Consider the following 22776-nt stretch of genomic DNA (forward strand, 5'->3'; position numbering starts at 1 on the left):
TACAAGAATTATCTGATATGATAACAAAACTAACGATAAGCAATTAATGTGATGAACAAATAATGTTTAATTAGTGTATTAGTGATGTACATAATCAAAATTTCAGTTAAACTCGGTTATAACGCATACGCTTTTAACGAAAACACGTTTATAAAAAGCAAGTTTTTCCGGTTGGTTCAAATTAAGCGTTTTTGTTTTCAGCACAAGTATTATGGTGGTATATTCATTTTCAAGCTGGTTCGATTTTTTACTCATGAAGTTCGCAGTTTTTCTGAGATCAAGAAAACATTTCGTCTTATTTAAGGATTCTTCCCGGAAGGCAAACAATTGTGTGTACGGTATGATTTGAGGTTTTCACGGCCAAAAGTTTTATAGTGGGTTGTTTTGGGGGTATTATGCCGTGTTGCGCTATTTCCTTCTTTAGCCAACGTTTTGGACAGCATTGCAGTGTCCATCCATCATCAGGGCAGATGTGTCACATCTGCTAAAGAAGGAGATAGCGCAACACGGCATAATACCCCAAAAACAAACCACCGTCAGATTGTGTGTACGATTAATTCAAATGAAAATAGTGTAAACAGATATTTGTTGGTTAGGATATGGCAAACACTTTGTGGCTTGACAATATAGATTTTTTTTTACTTTGTTTTAAACCATTTTGTTGAGTTATTTAGGTCAGTTATAGGTTTTATAGGTTGTGTTATATTTTATAGACAAACTAAAGAAATTCTTTTTTTCGTTTGTTCACATCAATACCATTTTTCGTTTATTTATTTTATCAAAATTTGGATAAATTATTTTCAACACGTCTAAGGTATCTCTTTTTCGTAACCAATTATTTTATTTCGTGTTTTGCGATATGGTAAGCTTTAAGATTCTCACGGCCAAAAGCATTTTTGTTGTTTGTTTTTGGGTTGTTATGCCGTGTTGCGCTAACTCCTTCTTTAGCCGACGTTTCGGACAGCGTTGCAGTGTCCATCATCAGGGCAGATCCGGTAGATCACACATCTTCGGATCTACCGGATCTGCCCTGATGATGGACACTGCAACGCTGTCCGAAACGTCGGCTAAAGAAGGAGTTAGCGCAACACGGCATAACACCCCAAAAATAAACAACAAAAATTTTGCGATATGTTTCGTTAACTGGTTTGTTCGTGTCGTATGATTTTTTCGGCATATCCTAAATTTTGATGATTTTTGCAGTTTTTGTAACAAAATAATCACAAGTCGATCATTTAGACATTACAACATACTTAATTTTATTTAATATTTTCTTGAAACCAACAGTTCCTTACCATCAAATATTTTCGTTTTATTCGAAATGATGATTTTAATCAAATCAATTCGATTACAATTACGTGAATATAAATTATTTTCAGAAATTACGTACTAAGCGGGTTTCGCCGTAGTAACAACGTAGATAAGTCCCCGCTTAACATTTAACGTAGCACTCTGCCATTTCATCACGTATTCCCGTGCGGAGTTTGCAAAGCCCTCTAAAAGGAACAGTGAAGAGTGGCCCACTGTTTGCCCGACCTATATAACTATATTTATTTATACTTTATACTATACATATCATATAGACACTTATACATGTAAGGAATATAGAACTGGAATATGGAATAAAAGGATGGGGCCATCGACCAACATTGTCTAGACAGAGCGTGCGGATGTTAAAAATGACACCCAAAATCAAAATTGTTTGTTACAAAAGTTGGGTTAAGAAAACATTCTTCATAAAGAAAAGGCACTGATGTGTAAATGATGTATGTTGAATGTTAGTGTAATTACCACTGCACATAAAACAGTAATATAATAATAATAATAATAACATGGCATTTATATAGCGCAGTTTAGTGTCATTTCACTTCAAGTGCGCTTAACTACTCGTATAAAAAACTTAAAAAAATGGTAATTCAGTATTAGTGGTTCTTAAAATTATTCCTACAGTGTGCCTTACCCAATACAGATCTAATATTATAACACTAAATACACTGTTTATACAAAGTGATGACAAAACTTAGAATAACAATAACAGCAGGACAGGACAAAACAAGAATATTAAAACTAAAACATAGTATAAAACAGGAGGCAGTTTGTGCTCAGAAATGTTAATTTTCTGAGCAGACACTTTAAAAGGTACAATAAGGAGACAACCGTAACCAAACAATTACCGGAAGTTTTGGAATATGGCTTATTATAAAATATTGAAAAGAAGTTAAAATTTATGAATGGTAAGATTTTTTAAATAATTTTGTTTTTAAAGCCCGTTTAAATTCAGCCAAATTCTGGAGATTATAGTAAGAGCTGAGGGAAGTCTATTCCAGATGAGCGGATCTGTTACACTAAAAGAACGATCATAGTAAACGGCTCGATTTGACATAGAAAGTTCGATTAGACGATTATGAATAAGGAAGGACTCGTTTTCTTCCTGTCCATCCTCCTCAGGTATCACAGCAGTGGCACTGAACACAAAGCGGTTTTGCATGAGACATGCGCGGATGTAAAATGTATGTAGGTAAAGCAGTTCATAGATATGTTTCGACGAATAGCTCGGGTTGTTGTAAGCGAGTGATTGCACAATGTGCAGCGAAAAGGTGCGCGAATAAAATGAAGGTAAAACAAATAACAACAATATTATCTCAGTACAGTGGTCGCATGTATGTACATATGCATGAGATGTGTGTGTAAATCAATGAATACTGCGTACTGGGATAACCAGGCACTTTTTTACCTTTTTTTGGTCTGCGAGGACCTAATTTGTCTCCCAAAATAATAGTATGCTTTCTAAGCGAGGCGACAGAATCCGATGGGGAGTTTACTTATGAAATTACTATTTTTAAGATACGCCATATCTAGAGTTGATATTTCGATGGGCTCAGCAGTATCAAATCAAGTAACACGTCTAAAGATAACTCCTAAATGCACCACAAAGACCATATTAAAGGTCACCTTAAACATAAAATTTCTACCGATTTATAACAAGTCTCTCGTTAACTCTAAGTTAATCTATACATTTGTTATGCTGAAACGTTAATTATTTGAAAATCGCAAAGTAAGCTCCAAACATTATTTAAAACACGTTTTGTTCTGTTATTTAATATGTTATAGGCATGAAAAAATTCACAGTGTATCTTTAAATACAACTAAAGCATTTGTCGAGACATTTTTGCTCTATTTCAAACGAGTCGTGTTTTATTAAATATTTTCACCATTTTCGCTTTCTCTAACATTCGTATTTGGATATCTTACTTTCAAACCATCCTTGAACGCTTACTACGGGGCCTTAAGAAAGACAACTACAGAAATCTGTAAACAGTTTGATGTTTCAAAGTATACAAAAATCTATGCTAAAAATTCTCTGGTTTATCATCTCAAAAAAGATAAATAGGAAAACAAACTCCTCGCAAAACTATATAACCAACAAACTTTGGGTCGAACCACTCGTTGTTCGATTGTAATGTCTTCGTCGAGAATCGAGACTGAGCCAAGCAAATAAGATAAGCTATATATACCAAAGTTTAATTCTGCCTTGGACGCAGAAGCTCTGAATGTATAGATGAATAGTTATACATATAACAAACTCTCATCTAGAATTAAAAAGTTAAAACAACAAAAAACTACCTTAAGTAATAGTATCGAAAAAACAACTGGCTAGTATTTTAAAAACATCGTTATAAACGTTACTGAAAAACCCCACACAAACCATAGGAACCGCTGACAACCCTCCAAAACCTAGTTCCCCTCAGTACAAGATCTGAGTGAGTAGGACGTAAATATTCTACATCTTTTTATATTTAGATTGAGAAAATTGTCCAAAGAAGCGAAGCTAACAGTCCACAATGGAGTGCTGGTGCCTGCCCTGATGTATGGAAGTGAGGCATGGAACTGGCAGAGAAAGGATTAAAGTAGGCTGAATGCTGTAGAAGTGAGATCCCTGAGGCGTATGTGTGGTAAAACCACGTATGATCATGTGAGAAATGTGGAGATCCGCAAAGAGTGCAAAGCTGATGTAAGCGTAATGAGTACGATCAATAAAGGGACGCTTAGATGGTTTTGGCATGTACAGCGAATGAGCGAAGAAAGGAGTGTAAGGATAATATGATACAAACGTGAATGGTAGCAGAAGTTTGGGACGCCCAAGGAAGACATGGCACGACCAAGTGAATCAGATACTTGAGTCGGGCCGTTTCAAGAGTCAGAATAATAGAAGAGTATGTATGAGACGATTTATGAATGTAAATGAGGCAAGGAGTGTTTGCCAAGACCGAGTTGTTTGGCGGTCCGTCCTCTCTGCCAACCCCTGCGGGGAAACGGCGTGATGGTAAGATAGTTAGTTAGTTATATTACGGACTCTTCTGTAGGCCATTTTCAGATACACAATTCCGTAGTATATTATTTTGATGTATCTCATAAGGTTTAGCCAGCGATATCAATGTAAGAAAATATTTTTCAAGACTTAATTACAAAACATCGACTTATCTGTACTTTCTAAAAATATAATACCCATGTATTACATACATAAACCTTTCGGAAAAAAAATCTCTAAATGACAGTGAAAACCTTATCAAAATCCGTTGCGCAGTTTAGAAGAACTAAGCGCACAAACAGACAGACGCGGATATTGACTTTGTTATACTAGTTAACTAAAGATGTTACCGTTAAAAAAATATATTACATCTTCTTTAATTCGACTCCATATCTCGTTACAGTGCAGAGACATTGCGTTAAGGCGATGCCATACGTAGTAATGCAAAATGGTTTTTGGTTTGAAAATTTGGTCATCTAGAAATGTTTCAGATGCTTTAATTAAATACTGCGAGTAGAATACATCTTGGCCTTTGAAATAATCGAGTATTTTTTAGATAAGTCTTTTTATAAGCCCAGAAAAAAATAATGTATAGGCCTATGAAAACTGCTTTAAAGTTCAAAATCTCCTACTTACGAACCCATTTTCGGTTATGATTTTATTGTATAATGTGGAAAATTAAGTTATTTATAAAATGATCGGAAAAAAATTAAATATTTATGCCTGAACATCCACAAAATAAAATAAAAGGCACTTTTTGGCCATGTTTTTTTCTTGCCTAAATCAAAACAGGCGGATGGTGTTAAGCGGGAATTTAAACCTTATAGCCATCTACGTAAGGGCTGTTATTGATAGCGGCTCCATTTAAAATATTACACGACGTAGTGCATCGCCTTAAGTATGATTTTTTTTTGATTTTCGAGTGTATTTATTGACCAAATAAAATGTACTGAAAATTACGCTTTACATAGTAAAAATCCCTCTTTCCACTACTAACACTAACGAGTTTTGCCCTCCGTTGAACTTCAATAGTCTGTAATTAAATTTAGCCTAATCTCCGTCGCCCTCTGTTAAACTCGACCATTTAATCAGCAATCTAGCGAAATCGCTCCATTCAGATGACAGATAAGACAGCGGCCGTTCGTCACCCAGTGAATTCTATAAATCAGCATATTGGTGAGCACTGGCTTCTTGAGTTTAATATTTCTTTATTTATTGCAGAGGTTCTCAATGACGCCGTGTTCGATGAGGATCACGACGAGATGGTGGTTGTGAAAGACATAGAGATGTTCTCCATGTGCGAGCATCACCTGGTGCCGTTTTATGGCAAGGTGTCCATAGGGTACCTGCCCTGCAAGAAGATCCTGGGACTCAGCAAACTGGCCAGGTAAGCACAACTCTTATTCCACAGGTCAACAATAACAATTCAAATTCAATCACTTTATTAATTTTAAGAATATTACAAATTTCAATTTCAAATATTGTGACGTCATATGTTCTCTAACTATATCCACCAATGAAAAACTCTGAAAATCTATGGAATAAACTTTCAGAGTTTTTCATTGGTGTATAGTTTAATAAGTAGGCTCCGAATTAAAATTTTATTTTCTATTTATTTTGATTTATTTATATATACGCCTAAAAGGGCTTTTACATAAAAGCGATACAAGATGCAGTGTACATAGGAGAATATCTGTATTATACAGGAGATACTGACAGTAAATAGATGTAATCCATTGTAAAGTAGGTACAAAATACACAATATAAAATTGTGATTACAAGTACAGGGTTTTCCAATAAGAGGTGTTATTTTGAACAGCCCGCTATTTCGGTAGATGTTACTTTTGAAGCTGTCATTTTTTGACATTTGACAAGTAGAAACTATGCCATTAATAAAAATGGAACGATGCACGCTTCAACAACGCATTGAAATTATTAAAATTCACTTGAGTGAATTAAATGCAAATCATCTTGAGTGATGAGGCCCATTTCCACATCGGTGGCTTCGTCAACAAGCAAAATTGTCGCATCTGGGGCTCGGAAAACCCAAGAATTATTGTTGAAAAGCTTCTCTATCCTCAACGTGTGACTGTTTGGTGCGGTTTATGGTCCGGCGGAGTTATTGGACCTTACTTTTTCGAAAATGAGGCTGGAGCAACAGTTACGGTGAATGGATTGCGCTATCGAGAGATGATCAATGATTTTTTATGGCCGGAATTGGATGGTATTGATCTGGACAACGTTTGCTTTCAACAAGACGGCGCCACGTGCCACACAAGCAACGAAACCATTGATCTTTTACGATTGAATATCAAAATAACACCTCTTATTGGAAAATCCTGTATATACAAACCTTCCGGAAGAAATTCTCTAAATGATATTGAAAACCTTATTAAAATCTGTTGCTTTGTTTAGAAGAACTAAGCGCACAAACAGACAGACAGATATTTAGAGATAAAGATTTTTGTGAGTTTACCGCTAAAATACGCTTACGCTTAAAGATTAATCGTGAATCACATTATTTATACCATCTAGAACAGAGGTTCCCAAACTTTTTTACCCCGTAGACCACTTGCCAAATTTATTTTTTTCGGTAGACCCCCTGCCTGCTGAATATTGAATTTTCCTAAAACTATTAACGTCCCATGTGATAATCATTTATTTTTTTAGTAAAAATATTCCCTTCCCTTGCCTGTCCAACAACCGGGTGGCGGTATAGTTGCTGTCTTTAAATTGTGCAGACAGGGGCACCCTTGTAAGGTATTACACCAAATGTAAATGAAGCAGGATAAGCAACGGGTATTTCTTTCTGTAGTTAGCCCTACAGAACTGCCCCCTAAGTTCTTTGTCAGTGCTTATTCCATTCAGTTCTTCTTGTCACATGATATCCGATTCTTCAATGTTGCATTTCCATAGTCAAGATGTCCTCAAACTTAGTTTTGAAGTCTGTTTGAAGTGCATTTAAATGTTGAATATCATTATTACCCTGGACGTTTTTCAAAAACAAGTTGGGGAACTAGGAAAATTCGCGACTTCCAATGTGCAATGTTTTGCTTGAATATATTAATTCTGACGAGAAAAGGAACGTAGACTCTATTTATATACCTCAATCAACAACTTTACGAAATATAAAAATACAAATATCGAATAAGTTATTTCTCAGTCTATTATATTTGTGTTAGGTCTATTGTGTCATTTACGGAACTCCTAAATGTTGACTTGAGGTAAATGGGGGTCCGCTCTTATGTACCCCCATTTGAATCTCGTGGACCCCCAAATTTTTTTCTCGCTGACATAGACCCCTAGCATATCGACCCCTGGGGGTCCATATAGACCACTTTGGGAACCTCTGATCTAGAAGAATGTTGAATGGGTTGTATTAGAGTGCGTACTGTTTAATAATGGCAATATTTGTTTGTTATTTCCAGGATTGTTGAGATCTTCTCCCGCAGACTGCAGGTTCAGGAGCGCCTGACGAAGCAGATAGCCATCGCTGTGACCAAAGCAGTCCAACCAGCTGGGGTGGCCGTCGTGGTAGAGGGAGTGTGAGTTACCTTTTATCTTATGTTCCCCTGATACTTACCCCTTCAGGCTTTTAAATATTTTTACCTACAGTACCTACCTACTGTTTTGTTTTGTTTATTTTCCCCATTAGGGGTTGGATAACGGGCCTCGTCCCCGCATGCACGACTGGAGCTTCTTATTATTCTTTCTTACCGGGGGACTCCGCCAATCACCTGCGCCACCCCTGATGAGCGTTGGTGGTCAGAGGGGTGACTGTGCGGGCTGGGGTAACCTCCACCCTGCCTCCGACCTCCTGACGCTTCTTTCCCCTAGGTTCTTTAGGGTTTTATCCCTCTTTTTCCAATACTTATCTTCAGGGCACCACCGGGTGGTCGGCTAAGGGGTGTGGAAGTCCTGATCTGCACCAGTCGCCCCAACCACCACCAATTTCTCAACAGGACTGCCAGTCGTGGTTCGGCGAAACTCCCCCTTCACTCTATTGTTTATTTTACTTTTATGTGTTTACAGGTACTGGAGTGTGGGTCCCCTCCACCAACTATCTGCCTGACACTTAATCTTGATTTTTTTGTTGTTTATTTTTCTGTGTTGTCCTTAGTTTAGTACTTGTAAGCGCTTGCATACCGCTTCATAACACCGTATGCGGGGACTTTGAAGGCCTAGCTTCATTTATATAAATTGTAGAGCCTTTTATTCAAAAAAAATAGATTCATGCGAGAGCTCCGAAGGGGTGACCATAAGTCACCTATACCGGGGTGGGACAGGGTGGGTGTACCTTCAAAGTACCTACCTACATTGGGACTGTCATTCGGTGACATTTCTCATAGAATTTCGGAATGCGGTATTACAAATGGTTCCATGATAACTCAAAACAGTGACAATTCAACACACATTTAAAAAAATCATTTATTTATTTATTCATTTTCGGGAAATCGACAGTTTACATTCAATCAGTTTGTACATAAGTATTACATAGTAAAAATAAAACCAGTTATGGATTTCCTCCTTGTGACTTTAACTGAGACAGCATAATATGGGGAATAAGTTATTTAAATTTGTGAGAAATGAATATGAAATTTATACAAAACAAAAGATTATATAAAACTAAAAATTTACAAAACATTTCATTTATAGCCATGGAGAGAGGTTGTAAATATAAATCAAATCATAATAGAGATATAAACAATAGAGACATAAAAATTATTCACAAACCATCAGAGTAATATTCTTTTATGGACCTCTTGTATTTGGTAAGTTCGCAACTGAAAATATCAACCTTGGATAATGCGCTATTGTAATTATTACATAGTCTGTTCAGGCAATGATATAAAGTCATGAAAAGTGATGGACAAAAATTAACATCACTTTTCATGATTTTATATCACTTTTTAAAGGTGTGTTGAATTCACTGATCACTGACATAGTCCGATCACTATTTTAAATGTGCGATATTAAATTTCTTATTTTTGAAGTTTTCATAAAAAGAAATATTATTTTAGAAACTAAATAAAATTTTCTTTCAAATTTTTGTATTTGAAATAAAGGTTGATATTTTTAAATAATGACATTTTAACATCTTGAATATATCGAAAACGTTAACAAAAAAACACAATGAATCATTTTATTTTAAAACATCCATAATTATGAAAAAGTTGTGGAACTGTTTGCCTGTTGCTATGTCATCACTACTACAACATTGGTTTTTTCAAGACCAAGAATGATAATCCCTTTAACTAACTACACCCTATTTCAGTAACATAACTCCCTGCACGTAAGACCCATAAGGTCTGTGAGTCTTCAGCGATATATCGCTCTTGCAAAAAAAATCTACAGCAGTGGGAGATAATTTGAAATAAAACTAATTATAAAAGGGATTTTTACTATTTATTCCTTAGATAAATCAAAATCTCTTTGTTAATAAGGAAGTTGAGTGAAAAATATTTTGACTTATAAAAAATATGTTCATGTAGATAAAAAAATATCGATTCTAAAAATATAAATATATTTCTATATTATTATTCTTAGAATTAGTTAAACGTTCTTGAAAAAGCATTCAATAGCAATAGACTGTAGACGCTCCACGATTGGTCGAAAGAATTCTGACGTCACATGTGTCGTGACTTGTACGTTCAACGGATCACCTATGGTGCATCTCTTTCTATTACATGAGAGATGGTCGGTTTAGATGAGAGAGGTGTATAGGCCAAAGGTTTATTTGGGTTTGTCAAATATATGTACGTATTTGTTGTTATTATTATATGAAATGGATTTCTAAAGATACATATTCGTATAGTGCTTTATAATAATATGTTGTTTATTGCATAACTTAGAAGTTTTTATTATTATACATGTCACATAGCATGTGATACACTTCAGGCCGCCGGCCGCCCAGAAAGGTCTCACAGTGAACTGGGCTGTAAACCGTTATTTTACTTTTGGTCTTTACTTTTCTGCGCGGTGGTCCTGAATTAGCGCGTGGAATGTCAACAAGTAGCGACGGCAATACCGTACAGTACCGTACCGGGCGGGAAAAGCAAATATTCTAACTTAAAATATTAATTTAACTGTGAAATCTTAATCAATTTTCTTTTTTTTTAATAACATCAATTCTAATAGACGGTTAACATTGGTAAAAAAATTACTGGAATTCCTTGTTGAAGAATTAAAATTTTTTCCATACAAAATGCTTGAGCGTCGTGGTTTTCACAGTTCTAATGACGTCACACCACACCCCGCCTCTTACCGCTCGGATTCCGCTCGTTTTGGCGGGCTTAATAAAATTTAAACTTTGAGAATTAATTTAATTATGAAAACAAACTTTAAAAAAAAAAAAAAAATACCAGTATAAGTTTGAATGCGAACATTGATAAAAAAAAATAAAAAAAATGGACTCAACTTCCTTATTCTATGAAAAAGGAAAAATAAACAAATTGAGACCCATGATCATAGGAACATAACTTAGGAACTTCTCGTAACTAATTTTCATAAATTCGATAATCAACTTATACATAAATACGCAAATTTCAATAAAAAGTAGCTACTTTTACAAAATTGGAACTAAGAATTACTACGTACCTACCCCGGTCCCTCAGACCGTTACTGAAGTTTTTTATTCATCAAATGCAATAACGCGCATGTGTGTCCTCGATGACTGCAGGCGCGGCACTGCGGGTGACGGGGAGAAGGTACATGTACACACGAAATTTAAAGATGAATGCACGCTTAGTTATTCACACAAATAATATCGCTGGTGTCTGTGAGACCGGGGGTAGATACTAAAGGGTTAAGTTTAATGAATTATTCATATATTTTCAGTCACATGTGTATGGTGATGCGCGGAGTCCAGAAGATTAACAGCAAGACGGTGACTTCCACGATGCTGGGCGTCTTCCGTGACGATCCCAAAACTCGGGAAGAGTTCCTCAACCTCGTCCACTCCAAGTAGACCCTGACCTGACTCTGGTACTTCATCATTTTCCTGGAGAACTTCAAAACAAACAGTTATTATTATTATTAAATATTCTCGACAATTTAGTTAGTATGTATTGTCATTATAAATGCTTTTTTCAATGTGTTTCTTTTTAATTGTAACCTCTTAGAAAATTGAGAGGGTTAGTGCTAAAACATACAACGTCATTCGACTAAGCCCGTTATCCCATGGGTCGGTCAAAGGATAAGAAATCGACAAAACCGTTAAACTTGCGTAAAAAAGTCGCACAATGGCTGTGCTGCAAACCGTAGCAAACATTACTTTTCTGCGCAGGGTCTTACGGCACTCAGTTTATGTCAATGGCTTTCCGGACCATGGGACGGTGGGCTAATTTAATAAGTTAGTTTGACATTATTTCTTTTGACATCTCCAAGCAGTAAATGTCACATAGTTGCAGCAGCAACAAAATAATAAAAAAAGTTGTCCGTTGTCAGTGAAATTACAGAAAGAAATTCATTAATTTTCTCCTGGTTATGGGGAAGAAATGTAAATTAACAACTAGTTCAGAAAAGACGTGTGAACAGTATTTTAATTACATGCAAGGATGTGAATAATTATCACTTAGTTAAAAGGAAGAAACATGTGTTGTCACTTCGTTGATTAGAATCAATCAAATCATGTTACAGGGAACAATTAATTTGCATTGTCATCTAGTCACAAGGAAGAAATGTGCAACGTCATTTAGTAACCCAAAATCAACCTTGTAACTGGATGTATGCGCATTGTCACTTAGTTAAAGGGGATTCATATGCAGTTAAAGCATGTAACAAGGAAGAGTTGTGCTCTATCACAGAGTATACTGCCATGGTAACTAAAAACACAGACTCTCAACATCAACACTGTGTTTTTAATTACCACGGCAGTATAAAGAGGATTATGTTATTTATGTTTTCAACTAGGCCAAGAAATATTCATTTTCTTATTGTTACAAGGAAAATATATGCATTAACGTTAGACTCATTTACAAAGAAGTAAGAATTCTAGAAAATCTTTCAAGTTAATTATCTGACGTAGTTTATGTGTTTGAATGACAGTGCTCCCTTCAATCATTGACATTAAGTTCAACAAATTCATTAACATAACCCATACAAAGATTGGTGCTTATTTGATTAGATAACTGCGTCTCAGTTTTGATTAATGGCTACCAAATTGAGTCCAATATTTGTCTAAACTTTATCTTCTTCACTAACAACATATAATGTATTGAAATTGGTAAAAATGTTGTGCAAAATCATGGCCTACTAAAAATATATAAATATAACTCAATCATGGACATTTCTTAATTGATTTTTTGAATGACTGATTATAACTGTCACCATTGTTCGATATCGGTTTAAAATGGCTATTTACCTAATCGAATAAATGATAATCCCTATTTACGATAATACTGACAAAACTATACTAGTGAATTAAAATCCACTTAGATTTATGATTTTATATGACAAGATATATTTTTATATCGCATGAATTTACCCAAAATGTTTTAAAGGTTGTTAGTATTTTTTCCCGGATATAAACAGTGTAATTCAAAGTAGTTCTTTAGTAAAGTAGTTATTTCTGTATTAATGTATTCTTTTTAAATTTACAGATGTCACTGTCGTGCGTCTATGTATTAACTACTTTTAATTATTATTACATACTTACGCAGACCTGTGAAATATCTCGTTAAAACTGGACCGAATTCGATAGTTTCCGGTCGTAAAGCATTAAAGCGTTGGAGGACAAATTGAACTAATTGGAGCTAAAATATGTGTAACCAATTTTTTCGCTTTGTGTCACATCTAATTACATTTATTACATCAAATATGTAACACTTTCAATTTTGAAAATGATGCTTAAATTCATAGCAAAAGTTCTAGAGTTTATTGAAGGGGAGTCACAGACAGATGCACGACAGAAATTTGTATTTTTAATTAATTACATGACGAGCATTGTCCATTTCATATCAATTTGCCCATTGAATGCCTTGTTTGATGCTTGTCTGTAGTATTTTTCCTAATTCTTTTAAAATTGTCATATGTATTTATTTACGATTCGAATGTGGATAGCTTTGTCCATTGCAGGTTCTCAATTATATTATTATTTAATTGATTTTACGTTAGCTAGCCTAGAAAATTATAGGATTAAGGTTAAACACGACGTTCATAGATAGCGTTAATTTAATTAATTTATTATAATTAGCTTTTGGAAGTTATGCTTTGCAATATTAAGACAAATTATTTGTTTGCACCTGTACATACGCAGTAAGTTTTCTCCGTATAAAAACTCTTTCAAGAAAGGCATACAATTACAATATTTGTATTTATTATTAATAATACCCCAGGCGAATTCCCGTATTATGATGGTAACATAAATAAGAACATATAAAAACAATAATACAATGTTGTACATATATCGTAACACAAAAACAAAAATTGAATATATGTATAAGATAATAGGGACAATAATTTCATTCAGGAAGCTTTCCGATTTCGTTCTGCCACTTTCTTTCAGCAATACATATACTGGGTTTTCCAATAAGAGGTGTTATTTTGATATTCAATCGTAAAAGATCAATGGTTTCGTTGCTTGTGTGGCACGTATCGCCGTCTTGTTGAAAGTAAACGTTGTCCAGATCAATACCATCCAATTCCGGCCATAAAAATCATTAATCATCTCTCGATAGCGCAATCCATTCACCGTAACTGTTGCTCCAGCCTCATTTTCGAAAAAGTAAGGTCCAATGACTCCGCCGGACCATAAACAGCACCAAACAGTAACACATCTCAATGTATCCTCAGATAGAGAGGCTTTTCAACAATAAATCTTGGGTTTTCCGAGCCACTGCGACAATTTTGCTTGTTGACGAAGCCACCGAGGTGGAAATGGGCCTCATCACTCAAGATGATTTTCATTTGATTCACCCAAGTGAATTTTAATAATTTCAATGCGTTGAAGCGTGTATCGTTCCATTTGTATTAATGGCGTAGTTTCTACTTGTCAAATGTCAAAAAATGATAGCTTCAAAAGTAACATCTACCGAAATAGCGGGCTATTCAAAATAACACCTCTTATTGGAAAACCCTGTATTTGCTTTTGAAGAGGATCTGTTTTAACCTTAATGCATTGCTGCTTGAACCCATTATACACCTTAAGAGACAGGAATACATGGAAACGTTGTCCAAACGATGTATTCATTTTTTGTACTATCATCATTTGTTCTGATCTTAGTCATGTCGTGTAACTGTGATCTACAAGACTATGAAGCTTGGGATTGATCGCATAGTACATTATGAGTGCATGTATGTTAATCTGTCTTGCGTTGAATTGCATCACTGAGAACATATTGTATTTGTATGCCTATTCATATACACATTGCTAATGTACGAACTCAAACAAAACAAAATGTCTTAATATTGTAAAGCAATACCATACACAAAGCGTATTTTAATAAAATAAATTAATTAACGCCATCTATAAACACACAGAATGCAGCGAGCGTCGTGTTTAACTTTAATAAACAAAAATATAAATGTTAACACTTTTTTAATATACATATTATTTAAAAGGTTCTCCAGAAATATGATTTATATAAAATAATTTGACAATATTACTACATATTATTAGCAAAATCATTGTTTATCAAATATTTATAATTTATATTATTTTAAGCTTAATTATTTATATATACAGTGAAACCTCTATCTATTGGTTTTAAAGGGACCTATCGAAATAAACGATGAATGCGGGAAAACAATGAATGCGGGATTAACAGGACAAAACACTAGGAGATACGATCCAGTAAAGATACCTTCCTCCCAATCTGCATAACCGTTGGTAGATTAAAATTATAAGAAGAAAATAAGTTTTAGATGTAAATAAATGTATTTATTTAAAAAAATACAAAGCTAAACAGAAGAAAATTTTTTTAAAAGTTTATTGCATTGTAAATACATAATCTTTCATCGACATTTGTTTTTTTACTGTTTTATTTCCGCAAGTCAACAGTATATTTTCGGCTTTGCAAATGATATTCTTTTCGGCATCAGTTATTGAGTGTGCGTAGAAGAAAGTTTTCAATCTTTCAAAGAGTATGCATGGTTCTGAAAATGAAGGTACAGGCAGCGGCTCCTCTTCATCAATATCGACCTCTTTTGTTGTCTCCGTCAATCTTGCGTCACACAAGCTTTCGATAGTTTCTATCCCACAAGTTGGAATATTGTCGTCGAAAGTAACAAAATTGTTAAAATTTGTCAAATTTGGTACCAAGAGATAAGAATTTTCTCCAGTTCGCTAAACTTTAATTCTTTACTGGTTTTTCTAGTTTTCGAAGATTTTCCACACTTTTGAATTTGCTCCCGAATTTCGTTTTTTTTTCAAGAAAATAGAATTTAACGTGGATGCCGCGATTCCTAAACGCTTGGCTATATCGACGCTTTTTCAGCGGGGTTTTTTTCCACCTCTTCGATAATTTTCAATCTTTCTTGAAGAGTACGTACTTTTTTCATCAAACGGCTCATTTCGAAGATAGTTTAAAAGCTCAAAAAGGATAACTGCAAACACTCCACTAAGTTCGGGTATCTAGCGACAACTGACGACAACTAGCGACTGATGGCGGCGACAAACTGTTATTCTTTCTCTTTCTCTCTCACAATTTTCGCGCATCGTAACAAGTGCTGTCTGGCGCCGTTTAAACATAGACAAAATATATCAAATACGCGACGTAATTCCTACGATGAATGCGGGAAAATGGTGGACGTAGAAACGATCGATGCGATCTATTTTTGTATGAAATGAATTCGGACTAGAAGAAATAAATGATACATCCGGGAAAACGATTATTTGAGGAACGATAGATAGAGGTTTCACTGTATTTGTGTCCATTTTTTATCTTATATAAATTAAAATCAAATTGTTCATTAGTGATTTTGAAAAAAAAATGGCTGTCACATGTTTGCAATTTGATTGTAAAAATGTTTATTAATTATATATATCTACAAGATTATTCCATCACATGATATATAAATATAATGTTTTAAATGTATAAAAATATTTTTATAATAAACTTTACAATTTATTGAATTTGATAATGTTTTTCATAATTTATTAAAATGATGAAATTCACTGAAGAGATAATTCGATGGAAGTGTATTGTGGGTGTATCTGTGAGTCTGATTGTAAGCTCACAATATCATTGAATTGTTTAGGGCCTAGGAGCCGAAAGATATTATAGAAATTGGCAAAAAGAAAATATTTTTTTGGTACCGTAAAATGGGGTTACGTTGAAAATTTTCAACTTTTAAACTATTTAAAACAAATTTTTTATCAAATCGTTTGTGACAGAAAATTTTATTTGTCATTTTCATGGCACATAATTAAACTATCGACATATATTATGTAAAAAAAAACTGCATGTATGTTTTAGAAGTAATCAAAGTCACCTTTCTTAGTTTTTATAACATGAACATACATTTTTTTCTGTCTGAAAATATCCAAAAAATTAACAGTTTCACAATTCAACCATCAATATATGTTTGAATAAAACTAGGAATCAACTAATTTGACACTGATTTTCGAATCATCATTGTTTGCACTTTGCCCTTTTTAATTCATTAAAAAGAAGCAAGTAATTATTTGTTAGGATATCTGCAATGATCAAAGTCACCCCCCAATTCAAAAGTCACCCAATTTTACGGTAATCTGCATCGTTCACACTTCTTGGAATTATATTTTCAGTGCGTATTAGAATATACTTAACTATTAATATTTTTTATATCACAATCTCAGTTGTAGAGTTTGTAAAGCTTTCGGCCTTTTAAACAAATTTCAAAATACGTCATAGCTCAAATATTTAACAATTATTATTATTATTAATTTAACATTTTTACGAAAAACTTAATGGCTGTTTTCTTAAGAATGTTAGATTATTATTATTACTGTAGCTTTATTAAAATTCTCTGTCGAAATTTTTTTTTGAACTGCACACATAAGTTTGAACACAAAAAATGCATTTGTCTTGCTTACACCACTTGTTACTGTTTATAGTAAAAAAGCGATAGCAATTGAAATGTTTTTTGAATTTTAATATTCAAAATTTAGTATTTTTTATAATAAAAATATTTCATATTCGCAAAATCATTTGCAAACATTTTTTTTTTACTGACATTTTCGACGTGAATTATATATTTGAAAAATGTATTAAATATATCATGACATGTTTAATTTGATACAATATCACATAAAAAAATAATAATTTTATTTTTTAGTTAAGCATGGTATAATATTTAAGAAAAACTTATTAAAATTGTGGACCAATGTACTATTTTATTATGTTCTTTATTTAAGTAAATTATTTTTTAATAAACTGTGTTTGCATTTAAAGAAATACGTTACCCATGACCTTGATATTGTGTACTAGCTGGGGTGTTCCTGGCGTCGCTTGACTTTTCTCTACTTTCTATAAATATAATATGCAAACCTTCCGGAAGAAATTCTCTTAATGATAGTGAAAACCTATCAAAATCCGTTTCGTAGTTTAGAAGAACTAAGCGCACAAACAGACAGACGCGGATAGCTACATCATTTTATACTATTTAGAGATTTGCAGCAAGCAAAATTCTTTGAATAATTTTTTATATGGTCATCCTTATCGGAGGTCGGCTATCATCAGGATAATCTGATAATAATGCCCCAAGCAGATTATTCAGACTACTCAGAGTTGACATATACAGGGTTTTCCAATAAGAGGTGTTATTTTGAATAGACCGCTATTTCCGTAGATGTTACTTTTGAAGCTGTCATTTTTTGACATTTGACAAGTAGAAACTACGCCATTGATAAAAATGGAACGATACACGCTTCAACAATGCATTGAAATTATTAAAATTCACTTGAGTGAATCAAATGCAAATCATCTTGAGTGATGAGGCCCATTTCCACCTCGGTGGCTTCGTCAGCAAGCAAAATTGTCGCATCTGGGGCTCGGAAAACTCAAGAGTTATTGTTGAAAAGCCTCCTTATCCTCAACGTGTGACTGTTTGGTACGGTTTATGGTCCGGCGGAGTCATTGGACCTTACTTTTTCGAAAATGAGGCTGGAGCAACAGTTACGGTGAATGGATTGCGCTATCGAGAGACGATTAATGATTTTTTATGGCCGGAATTGGATGGTATTGATTTGGACAACATTTACTTTCAACAAGAAGGCGCTACGTGCCACACAAGCAACGAAACCATTGATCTTTTACGATTGAATATCAAAATAACACCTCTTATTGGAAAGGCTTTCATAAATATTGTCGTGGTGAAAGATTGAGAAACACTTCAAAATCGAAACGTTCCTTGAAATGGGAATAGCCGTGTTTGGTGACTAGATCTAAACAGTAGGACACTTCTCAGCCTTCATCTTCCCCTACATAATCCCCTTCAGCCGTATTGGAATGTTATAATACCACTTGACAGGCTGTGGATGTGTGGATTCTTACGCAGTAATCACAGTTTATTTATTTTTTTAAGTACAAATCATTGGCGGACATTCTTTACAGGGGGACAAATATTTCCCAAAACCTACTAAAAGATCAAAACATTGTTCGGGTTCGCGTTCTATGTAGTGACCGTACATGCTGACATGGTTAGCACGTCTATTACAATAATGGTGACCGTCCGATACAATCAGAGAATTGCTTTATTTCAAATAAATCCATTTCAAATGGAAATGCAAAATGCAAAATGGGTATTTTCCATTTTGCATTTTAAATGCTTTTTTAAAAACCATTTTGCATTTTCAATTTTAAATGCTTTTTTGCAACATTCTTCCTACTTTCTCCACTCATCTTTTTTTCATTAGCCCCAAATATCAGTCAGTCCTCAACCTCGCTATGAGAGATAATTTACATTTGTCAAGTTGCTCCCTGGTAGGAGCCCTGGCAATTAAGTGATACCATTACAAAAAATACTTATTCAAATACTGAACATGGGGCCATGACGCTTTAATATTAAATGTTAGATAGCAGTTTCTATGTTTTTAAGTTGGCAACATTAGTCCGTCGCAAATTTTTTGTAGTTTCATAATCTGTAGTCGTGGTGTTTTTAGATTTACCATCATGTAATATGTTTGTTCTACATTGATGTCCATTATTAAATGACAAAATTGTTTAAAAATTCTATAATTATTTTAATTGTTTGACCTGAGAAACCATTTTGCATTTTCAATGCATTTTGAAAATAGGTATTTTGCATTTTGCATTTAAAATGCTTTTCTAAAAACCATTTTGCATTTTGCATTTTCAAATGGAAAAGTTTTGACCCATTTCCATTTTGCATTTCAAATGGTTTTGGGTACCCATTTTGCACATCTCTGAATATTTATTTATTCTCTATATCATGCCCGGCTGCGCTTGTACATGCTATTTTTTTTATTTATTACAAAGAACATCTAAATAAGCACAACAAAATCGAAGCAAAATCAAAAAACAACCTAACAAAAACAATGTCAAAAACGAAATAAAGTCGAAACTAGATACTCCACCATGCAAGATGGAAAATATAATACTAGGAAAATTACAAAAGATTGGTAAGATATGTTGGTGAGATAAACAGAGCTATGTAGTTTGTAATATTAAATTATGTTAAATTTGATGTTCTTCTTTCTGAAATAAATTGGGTAATGGCTTGTTTATATTTGGTGAATGATGTGTTGAATATATCAAAAACATCTTTAGAGCCATTACACAGAATTTTGTAAACGGCAAACGGGGGTATAGAATTATAATAGAATATAAATATACAACGGTAAAATTTCACAAATAACATCCTATAATGAGTATTTGAATTAATTGCTCTATCTGTTCAGAGGATGGGCGAATATGTGAAAAAAAAATCATTTTTATTATGCCGCTGGAATTTACATCATCAGCATCTAGTGCCAGAAGCTCGAAGCTTTCAGCTAACTTATTTTTTTAGTTTTAATATAATTCGTGGTTTGAGCCTCGACTATTAAAATAACTTTAAGTAAAATTCGACAGATGGCAGTCGAGTAGAAATTAATTTATAATAAAATCTATGATTATGTTGGTTCGATAAAATGTAAATAGTACAAGACGTACTTGTAAAAAACAACGACTTTATTATTTATCTAAAAATAGCTCAAGGTACAGATTTTATGGAAAATAATTTAAGGCTTAGAGTTTCTAAAACACATGGGAAGTCGACTTACATCACATTTTTTGCGTTGGCTGGTGGCTTTGGTTGAAGTTGCCCCTAGAAAGATGGCAATCGCTGTTTCGATTTACGCAAAAACGTCACCAAAATGCACGTTTTTTTTTATTTTAAGAACCTCTGCCATAAATTTTGAAAATTTTTATCATATCGCCACTATTTAATAAATAATAATAATAATTGGATGACTTGTATAGCGCCGTTTTTGTGCAAAATCACCTCAAGGGCGCTGTAAAAACTTATAATACATCTCTACAGCGATCTATGTTATTACTTAACTATTTATGGAGATAATATACAGTACAATACTTACCTGGTAGGTCACTTGAGATTAACACTTAATTAACATTAACTAATTGTTTACTAGCGAAATTTAGATATGGGATTTACAGAGGCGGATTTGCCCTTAGGCCTATGTAGGCCCGGGCCTAGGGCGGCCAGATATTAGGGGCGGCCAATCGTGACAAAAAAGTCACAGATGATAACAAGAAATTACTTCCTACCCAAATAGTTCAGTACCCAAATATTCTACGTACGAAATAGCGATATGCAAGAGCGTGTTCACACACAGCACACAGCGCGCCCCCACGCCCCGCAGCCGCCCTCGCCACACCTATCATGCTCCGTCGCTCGCCCGCTCGCGTATTTCCAATCCCTACCGTGATTCAGTTGCGCTAGTGACTGAACCGCGTTAGGTATTGTTATGCATAATAGCGTGTTCACACACAGAGCTATAATATGCGTGGGATGGCGTATTTCAGCATATCGCTCGCCATACTTTCCAATTTGGAATGTACGCCGAGCGATATGCCGAAATACGCCATCCCACACATATTATAGCTCTGCGCTCTTAGAGCGTGTTCACACAGAGCTATAATAAATAAATAAATCAGAGATTATAAAATAATACAATAATAAGATGTTATTTATGCCAATTATGAACTTTCCACTGATGATGATGAGTGAATAATAAATTGTGACATTATAAAGGTATTTTCTTTAAAAAATAAAAATATATATATTTTTAGTTAAAATCTATGAAAAGGGGGGGGGGGGGGGGTTGGAGGAACGTAGGAATAGGATTAAGAGGCAAAGGATTTTTATTTCTTTTTAGCATTGTTATAAGTAGCCTACGGGGTTCGGATTTGTGACATCATAATAATTTCGATGATTTCGAAAACCAAGCCAAAAAACTGTCCTTTTTACAGGAATATGAAAGAGATTTTCGACGCAATCGAAAGCCTAAGCTACTTCCTGGCGAGAATAATACAGGTGAAGAGATGCAACAAAAAAACGGCCGCGAAAATTTCAGAATCCCTATTTTTTTAGTAATAATCGATTCCTTATCAGCAGAACTAAAAAAACGACTGGATGCTTACAAATCACTTTATAATAAATTTAATTTTATTACTCAATTGACAAAACTAAGCCCGTCTGAAGTCGAAGAAAAGGCAAAATCATTGCAAATGATTTATTCTAGTGATTTAGAAGCCCATTTTTTCAGAAGAATGTCTCCATTTTCGTGCTCACTGCAGTGTGAAAAATAAGGATCGAAACAATGCTGTCAGTTTGTTAAAATGGTTACGAACTGAAGATCTTCAAACCATTTATCCAAACGTGGATATTGCTCTTCGAATGTGTGTGTGTACTCCCGCCAGTAACTGTTCTGGAGAACGATCATTTTCTTGTTTACGACGTGTAAAAAATTATTTACGCACAACAATGGGGGAGCAAAGGCTGAACAATCTTGCTTTGCTTAACATAGAAGCAGATTTTTTAAGAAATTGGATTGCGAAGATCTAATTAATGATTTTGCTGCACTTAAGTGCAGACGAGAATTGTAACTGCCAGATTTTTGTTTTGAGTTCAGTTTTTTTTTTATGTTAGATAATGCTTTACGTAATTTTTTTTACCAACGTTTTAATTTGTATTTTAAGTTTAGTTATTATATTCGAATATGTACCTTAAGTTGGTTTTTATTTAAAAGAGGTGCTGATTTCTTTTATTTGTTTGGAGACTTAATAATAACTTTCTATCCAGCCCGTATCTGGCAACCCTAATTGTAACTGTGAAACACTTATAATATATATTATTGTATGAGAATAAACCTGAAACTAGTTAAATAAATTAAACCTAAAACTGTTTTAAATGTTTTATTCAAATCCTTGAAACCTTAGAAAGTATTACAAACTAGCAGCTATTATAGTTAACTAAATTTCTGAATCGATTTCGATAAAAGTTGTCAATAAAGTAAATTCATT

The 22776-nt window shown here is 34.0% G+C and overlaps 1 protein-coding gene across 2 annotated transcripts in view; it reads left to right on the top strand.

Annotated features, from left to right (window-relative positions):
• The window catches only part of Pu (GTP cyclohydrolase punch), a 52076-nt gene extending 39014 nt beyond the window's left edge, over positions 1-13062 (top strand). For both annotated transcript variants that reach the window (XM_089649634.1, XM_089649636.1), the window contains exons 5-7: positions 5531-5696; positions 7738-7854; positions 11147-13062. In XM_089649634.1, coding sequence (XP_089505760.1) covers positions 5531-5696; positions 7738-7854; positions 11147-11276 — 413 coding nt within the window. In that variant the 3' untranslated portion in view covers positions 11277-13062. The remainder of the gene's footprint in view (positions 1-5530; positions 5697-7737; positions 7855-11146) is intronic.
• The last annotated feature ends 9714 nt before the right edge of the window (positions 13063-22776 follow it).

The sequence above is a fragment of the Hesperophylax consimilis genome, chromosome 30 (genome assembly GCF_061612785.1).
Source record: "Hesperophylax consimilis isolate HC1 chromosome 30, BYU_Hcon_1.0, whole genome shotgun sequence".
In the NCBI taxonomy this organism is placed as follows: domain Eukaryota; kingdom Metazoa; phylum Arthropoda; class Insecta; order Trichoptera; family Limnephilidae; genus Hesperophylax; species Hesperophylax consimilis.